At 40.3% G+C, this 7,713-nt stretch overlaps 2 protein-coding genes across 2 annotated transcripts; both read left to right on the top strand.

Moving 5' to 3' along the window:
* The first annotated feature begins 813 nt into the window (after positions 1-813).
* Positions 814-2,668, top strand: LOC113137143 (leucine-rich alpha-2-glycoprotein-like). The gene is made up of 2 exons (XM_026318594.1): positions 814-1,395; positions 1,564-2,668. Exon 2 carries the CDS (start codon positions 1,566-1,568, stop codon positions 2,562-2,564), a length of 999 nt encoding a protein of 332 aa, XP_026174379.1. The 5' UTR covers positions 814-1,395; positions 1,564-1,565; the 3' UTR covers positions 2,565-2,668.
* A 539-nt stretch (positions 2,669-3,207) lies between these two features.
* Positions 3,208-4,455, top strand: LOC113137344 (phospholipase A2 inhibitor-like). Its single transcript, XM_026318925.1, has 2 exons — positions 3,208-3,240; positions 3,321-4,455. The coding sequence occupies exons 1-2, from the start codon at positions 3,217-3,219 to the stop codon at positions 4,353-4,355; spliced, it is 1,059 nt and encodes a 352-aa protein (XP_026174710.1). The 5' UTR covers positions 3,208-3,216; the 3' UTR covers positions 4,356-4,455.
* Positions 4,456-7,713: the final 3,258 nt, after the last annotated feature.

Here is a 7,713-nt window from a genome sequence, read left to right as displayed (position 1 = left end):
AACTGGGATTTATACACAGGTGGCACTTTACCTAAATAATCAGTGCACAGTCACAGATTCACACAACGGTCCTTTTGGGAAATACGTTTATTTTCTTGTCTTGATGATTCATAACTAGATTGTTGAAAGAATACGTCCCAATGACATTATCTAAGTCCTTATTGCGTAACACTAAAACATGCAAACGTAGGAATACTGTAGTGCTCCTTCAGAGGTGTAATATCTGCCTACAGTACATTTTAGGAGACGATTTGAACCATACCAGAATAGGTCCATCTCTATCTTGCAAGTGCATGTGGAGTGAGTGGGCTTGACTGAAATAAATCTTTCAGAACAGCCTAAAGCCAACTGGCACTCATCATCCATAATGAAATGGTTAATCATAATGCCCATCTGCTAAAATCATATTTCATGTTTCAGGTCTAATTCATTCTTTCTATCAGCTGTGACTGTATGTTCTGGTTACATTATCATGAAACCTGCTGTAGCGACCGCTGTGCCCCGAGGTGGCATTCGGCCTCCTCCTGTGCTCTTTCTCCTGCTCTTTCTCCTGCTCATCTTGCAGGTACATGGATCCTTTTCGTTTACATGTCAGACAGGTGTGTCCTCCTTGCAGAGATTACATGTAACTTCAAAGTGCATTTATTCATATACATGTGAGGAGCTTGTTCTTTACCTTACCTTTACCTTTTGTAAGTAAAATTATGAATGCTGGACATATAACAGAATATTTAAGCAGTTGTGTGCATTCACTAAATACTGACTACTCCTTCCATCGCTGCATGTCAGTATATTTCTACTTTGCTCCAATACAAATCACACAGAAAAGCATGCTGACATGGACACATTTTCCTGTTCAAATACGGTAAGAACCTTTTTATTTAGGCACAGAGGGATCCCTGACCCAAATTTAAATTGTTTGCATTTACAATGCTTCTCTGCTTATTCCAAGCAAAACTCTTGTGTTTTGAAATAGTTGGCTTTTCTGATAACAAAATTATTTATAATCATGCATTTATGTCTTTCTAACATGTTCTCGCCTTCCTTTTTGTGTCCCATATAAGACCCATAAAATAATGTGGACACCACGTTTTTCTCTGAGACTAACTTTATGTGCTCTTATTAAAACAGAGTTTTATATTTCAGAATCAGCAGGTCTTAAGTTAAAATATTTTGTTCAATACACCAACATTTTGTACTTCCCCTGCAGGTTAGAGTCAGTCTGTTGCAACCGTCTGTCCTTGACAGATGACTGTGCAGTTACAGGTACTTGTTTACTCACTAAGTAATGATTAGTTTGGGGGAATCTGCTCCCCAGATGACTCAGTGATTTACCAATGAGCACTGCAGAAACTCTGTAAGGAGCAGCCTGGCTGATACTCACCTAGAAAACAAGTAAGTTTTATTTTGTGATTCATGTAACTGAACGCCATGTGTGTGAAATACATAGAATTTCTTATTTGTGGTCAGATGTTTTGCAGTGGTGCAATATTTAAGTGTTTATTTATTCTGTTGTCTTTTCTTGCTCATATTTAAAAGTGTTCTCCCTTTTTTCTGTCCCAGTAATGCATAACTGGCGTGTCCATACTTTGTTCTGGTTGGCATATTTCTGTCAGGGAACTCTCTCCTGCCCAGCTCTTTGCAAATGCTACCCCAGAAGTGGCGAGGTGGTGTGCAATGAGGTTCCCCTGACAGAGTACCCCACTGAGGGGCTCCCAAAGAACACCACCATGCTCACGATCCAGTTCACAAACATCACCTCACTCTCTGAGAAGCATCTAAACGCCACACCCCTGCTGCAAGAGCTCCACCTGAACAGCAACCACCTGCAGAATCTTTCCTCTCACCTTCTCAGAGGTGTTCCTCACCTCAACACTTTGGATCTCACAGGAAACAAACTGACAGACCAGCCAGCAAATGTCTTCAGCCATGCCCCGCTCCGCAGCTTGATTCTGAAGAATAATCTGATTGAAAAAGCCGATGCAGAGTGGCTTCCAGATAACAGCAGCCTCACCTGGTTGGACTTATCTGGAAACCGTCTGACAAAGTTCCCAACTGCTCTTCTCCAGAAGCTTCCCCATCTGGAGATTCTAGACCTTTCCAACAACCAACTGGAGAAGATCTCTGCCAATTCTCTGGACACACTGACCAAACTTCAAAGGCTGAACCTTGAGAACAACAAGCTACACACACTAGATGCATCTGTGCTGCAGAGCACCCGTAACCTCACTTATCTGTTCCTCTCTCAGAATAAGCTCAACAGTCTCCCCCAAAACCTTTTTCAGCAGCTCACTCAGCTCAAAGTTCTGGCTCTGGATGACAACCAACTGACCCACATCCCTCCAGGTTTACTGGACCAGCTGGACTCCCTGGGACAGCTGTCTCTAGCCCTGACTATCAACCCTTGGCAGTGTGATGAGAAGGTGCAGTACCTCTGGAGGTGGATTCAGAAGAACAGGGAGAAGGTCTACCTTGGAGATCTCATCCTATGTGCTAAACCTGAGGCACTAGCTGGATGCTCATTAGTTTCACTGACAGAAAGTGAACTAAACCATGAAGCTTAACATTTTCTTACTGATTAGTATCTGACCTGAAAATGTACCTGCTTCAACCTGTCACAGCTGTCTTGCTTCCAAATTGGTATATAAATAAACATTATGTGAACAAAGACAAAGAGGGTGTTAAAATATTTTCTTTACTTGCACTTTAATTGCAGATAAACTACATTTGTTGGAAAAGAAAGTTTGATAACTGGATTCGGTTTTTGCACAAATTAAAAACAAGATATGTGAATTCGTGAGCTTTAGAGATGCTTGTAGGTGGATTTTGTTATATTTGGACAGACCAGTGGTTTCCTCACTCTAATCTAACTCAAATACCATTTGTCAATTGTATGTTCTTAGAGAGGAGAATGCAAATGAAAAAGATGTGATCCTAAAACCAGATCCAAGGAGCACCTCATTATTTGTTCACTTTTTGAAAGGAAGATTTTACATTGCATATGACACATGCTTGTAGGAATGAACAAAGAAAGTATTGATTTATGTGTAGCAACATCTTTACTTTTAGAAATTACAGAAAAAAGTATCCACTCACCAGCTGATGATCACGCTTGTTTTGCTCGGTTTTGTTTGCCTCTTGCAAAATTCTGTCCTGACTTACTGACGGGAACAAATATACTCAACATTGTATAAACCAAGTCCAGATCCAAAACCGATGAAGCTCTACTTCATCTCTCAGGTAAAGTTGTGTATTTATAATGACTTAAATACTTACCTCTTACACTGGTACTTACAAGACATTGTGTTTTCTCTGTGCAGTGTTTAAAGATGAACTTGTGGCTGCTCCTGACTGTCACTGCTCTGGCCGAATGCTGTTTCCAAAAAAGAGGCACCAGCTCCTGCCCAGATCTGTGCTCCTGTTCCTTTGAGCCTTCAGGTGCAGAGGTGGTGTGCAGCCAAAGCTCCCTTACACACTTCCCTGTGGATGGTTTGCCTGCCAACACCACTCACCTGTCCATCCAGTCCACCAACCTCAGCAGCATTACAGCTAGGCATTTAGGTCTTGTGCCCCTTTTAAACAACCTCCAGCTGTATCACAACAACCTGACAATCCTGCCCTCAGACCTGCTGAGTGTCGTTCCTCACCTGGACACGCTGGACCTCACAGGGAATCAGCTGGAGCATCTGCCAGCAAATGTCTTCAGTCATGTCTCAATTCGTGGTCTGGTGCTGAAGAATAATCTGATAGCAAAAGCAGATGCTGAGTGGTTTTGTGACAACAGCAGCCTCACCTGGCTGGACCTGTCTGGGAATCGTTTAACCAGTGTCCCAGCAGGTCTGTTTCAGAAGCTGCCTCATTTGGAGAATCTAGACTTGAGCCATAACAGCCTGCAAGAGCTACAACCAGATGTCCTGAAAAACCTGCACCAGTTGAAGTCACTAAACCTTGCTGGGAACAAGCTAAGCTCCCTCAAACCTACAACTTTTACCTATAACCTGAAACTATCTCAGCTTTTTCTGCAGGAGAATCAGCTCCAGGATCTGCCTGCCACCCTCCTCCAGGAGCTCCAACACCTTGAGCTGCTGCTGCTCAATCACAATCAGCTGCAGCATCTCCTCCCAGGGCTGCTGCATGAGAGAAAATCCTCGTTTCAGGTGATCTTATCAGAAAACCCCTGGGTGTGTGACGAGAAGATGGAGTATCTGTGGAAGTGGCTTTCTGTCCATCCTAAAAATGTCACGTTTTTGGAGGAGGTGACATGTACAGGCCCTGAAGCTCTCAAACATCGACAAGTGGTCTCTTTAACTGGCAGTGAGCTTGGCCTTATAAGGTCAGCCAAGAATGAAAATTAGTGAAACAAGATGTAACTATTTTGTTAGATTATAAATGCATTCTACTAAAATTGTTTGTCCAATTAAAATCGACCACTGTTCCAAATCCTGAAATAAAAGTTTATAGTACATTTTTTCATCCAACACTGCTTTCTTATGGTTTCTTCTTGATCTCTCCAGTATCTGGATATTGTCCAGCCCACTGGGTGGCGTGAGACACTACATAAATTTTCAAAGCGACACGGTGAAAAGACAGTGTTTAAATGAGCTGTGCTTAAAAGAGCTGCGCAGTGTGGGTCATTTAAAATCTAATTTAGTCAGCAGATCTCAGCCAAAATGTCTTAAAGCAAATGTGGATGCTAATATATTCTGATTAATTCACATGATCGCATGGTAAATTAGCATAATTCAAAGTAAGCAGAAACTACATGTTTAATCTCTCAAGTAATGGATAATAATTTCTAATGCTTATAATACTGTAAAAGAAGCTGTAGTTAAGAATCATAAGAATTGAAAGTCCTCCATCTTCCACCTTCTTTGTGTTTTGAGATTCTCGTGGTGAATCCACCTGATTCTCTGGTTGTCAGATTGCAGCATTGTTTCAGTCATGCCCTTTTGTTTTTAATGATGTTGAGCATGTGGGAGTGTGTGGGCAGTGCAATCCAGGAGTCTTCCAGCAGACTACTTCTGGATGTGTTTAAATATCTCTCTTACTCTTTTCTTAGGTCTTTGCAAATGCTACCCCCAGAAGAGGTGAGGTGGTGCGGAGTGATGTGGGTGTCTATGGTTTGCTTGTTTACACGCCCCTGTCCTCAAGCCCTGATCACAGTGAGTGCACCCAAATATAATTTATTACTCTGATAAATATAAAGCAGTGCTTCCTCTAGAGGCTGTTACTTATGAAAATTAAACCTGGTTTGTAAAAGCTCCCGAGAGAGCAGAAGGAAAACTTTAATGGTTAGATGTATGTGTTTTCATTCTTCTTCCCTAAATTTATCCTGGGGGTTAATTCTCTTTTATGAGAATTCCCCATGGACCGAAAAACATCTGTTCCGGGGAAAGTGAACAAGCGCACTCTCACTGCTGCTGCTCTCTGGGCCAGACTTTTAATCTCCATGTGCTCGTGCAAACACCCCAGAACCTGGTGTTTCTAAGTTTGTAATAGTTCCTTAGCTAAATGAAGATGAGTATGATAAGTGATTAGTATGGGGGCTGAAGCTTACTCTCTGATGTGCTGCTGTACTGTCCACTGATGATGACAAACCGGCAGTGAAATTTAAAAGGTCGGAGGCAAAGTTTTCACACACGTAAAATGACTTTGACCTTTCTGACATGATGTTGTGATAATGAAGACACAGTCAGCTTTGATAGATGCTCATTAGCACATAACAGCACATAACATTTCTAATCATAGTCAGCTAGAATCTCTGAGTTGATGTTTTTGGGTAATAACCTCAGTATAGTTTGCTTTTATTCTTTATACTTCACCGTAGCTGTTGCTTTTCATGATCATTTAATTCTACAATTTTATTTCTCTTCATCAGAATGAACTCGTGAAAATATTTTTTTCTTTCAGGCATAAACAGACCAAAACAGCTTGTCCATAATCAACATTTCAATCTTATAACAATAATAATCCCTGTGATATAATATCATCCTTAAAGTAACCATTCTGTGAATGCTGTTTTATGATTTGATCTTATATAGTTGCAAAATTTGTACTAATGTACTGCTTCATTAAGGCCTGACATCTGAATGCTTCTACCAATGAGTTGTTACTCAGCAGTCCGACCATGTTTCACAATAAATGATTTTTCAGGCAATCCCCCAAAGCCACAGCAGCATTTGCACAAGTATTACTCCAGGATAGTCAAAGCAAAGACTGCAGGCTGCAGTGTAATTCATCTCAAAGAAAGAAAACCCCAAGACAAAGTTTCTAACAAGACACGTCCACCAATAGACACATTTGTTCTTTATCTGCCCTGCAGCCGTGCAGCCTTTCTTCTTCAACCTCAACATTTCACAGCTCACACTCACTTTTTCATTTTACACGTTTGATCTTTGGCTTTTCACTGCAGGATTTTGTTTAGGCCTATAACATGTGCATGTTCAGCATGTATGTCAGTTTAAATCTAACATGCTTTATGAATTTACCATATACAGTTTAAGGAAGTGAAAGAGAAAAAGAGCATGCCTTAATCCGCATCTTTTTTTATCCTAGTCCTGCATGCATTTTTCATTTCATACCTCTGCTTAGAAATGATCACTCAATTTGACAAAATAAGTATAAGGGAAATAATTTGCTGTTGTCTCTGTGCATTACCTCATTATTGGCAAAGAAGACTAAGCTCCCCTATGATTTGTTGTTGTAAATGACCTCCTGTGCCCTTGGTGGAAATGTGCTATTAGGAGGCTCCTCCTAGTGTTTAACGCTCTGCCACAAATGCAAATGTAGGAATAAAGGCTTTGATGGAGCCTCCCTTGATATCTCAGTGCAGCCACTGGAAAACATGTTAACCTGCTATAACCTGAAATATAACAGCCATCTATCCAACTTTAACTTTGTCTACAAAAATCCAGACAGATTTCTAAGTTATCAGTATTCTCCACCTGTGTTCCAATCAAAAGGAGATGAATGGGATTATATTTCTGATGCAAACATATTTAAAAAGGTTACACTCATTTTTCTTTCAGAATAAGAGCTGTGGTACACTTGACACAAAGTAGTCTGTTTTTTAACATGCAGTAATTGTTCAAGTGGTGATAATTATATATATATATATATATATATATATATATATATATATATATATATATATATATATATAATATATTTGAACAGAATACCAAAGTTTGTACATAGCAAAAAGTGACAGAAGTGGTTGTGTGATGAGTGTAGAAACAGAGCTGTTCAGATCCTGCCTACTTTATCGCCTCCACACACCTGGCTGATTGCATCAGGGAGTAGGCATGCCTTTCAGAAAGTTACAAAAATCGCTGGACGCATCCACAGCCCACAGACGACACCATCAACAGCTCAAGCTGCTTTCTAATGAACAAACAGTCAACAATAGTTCACAGTGTGTTCTGTGCATTAACTCATGTACTGATGACACTATGTACTGTGAACCTTTCATTTTTTTAATGTTATTTTTCCATGCTGCAAGCACCACAAATTAGATTTCAGATGGAGGCAGACATCACAGCCACAGATAATATCAAATCTGTATGGATAGATACAGAACAGCTTTTGCAATTTGGGTGATCTGACCCTTTCAAGACCATGTTGAAAGTAAGACTGTAACTTTTGCCAAATGGTGACAGATATGGGATTAAATACTTAAATGTAGAATAACAGTAACATGAGGTAGAAAACAGT

Source organism: Mastacembelus armatus, chromosome 24 (genome assembly GCF_900324485.2).
Source record: "Mastacembelus armatus chromosome 24, fMasArm1.2, whole genome shotgun sequence".
Lineage (NCBI taxonomy): Eukaryota > Metazoa > Chordata > Actinopteri > Synbranchiformes > Mastacembelidae > Mastacembelus > Mastacembelus armatus.
Note: the sequence above shows the minus strand (reverse complement) of the source record. Positions and strands in the feature narration are given on the sequence as shown.

Coding starts and splice junctions, on each gene's coding strand:
- LOC113137143 (XM_026318594.1), top strand. CDS start 1,566: ATGCATAACTGGCGTGTCCATACTTTGTTCTGGTTGGCATATTTCTGT.
- LOC113137344 (XM_026318925.1), top strand. CDS start 3,217: ATGAAGCTCTACTTCATCTCTCAG. Junction 3,241..3,320: donor AGCTCTACTTCATCTCTCAG/GTAAAGTTGTGT, acceptor TTCTCTGTGCAG/TGTTTAAAGATGAACTTGTG.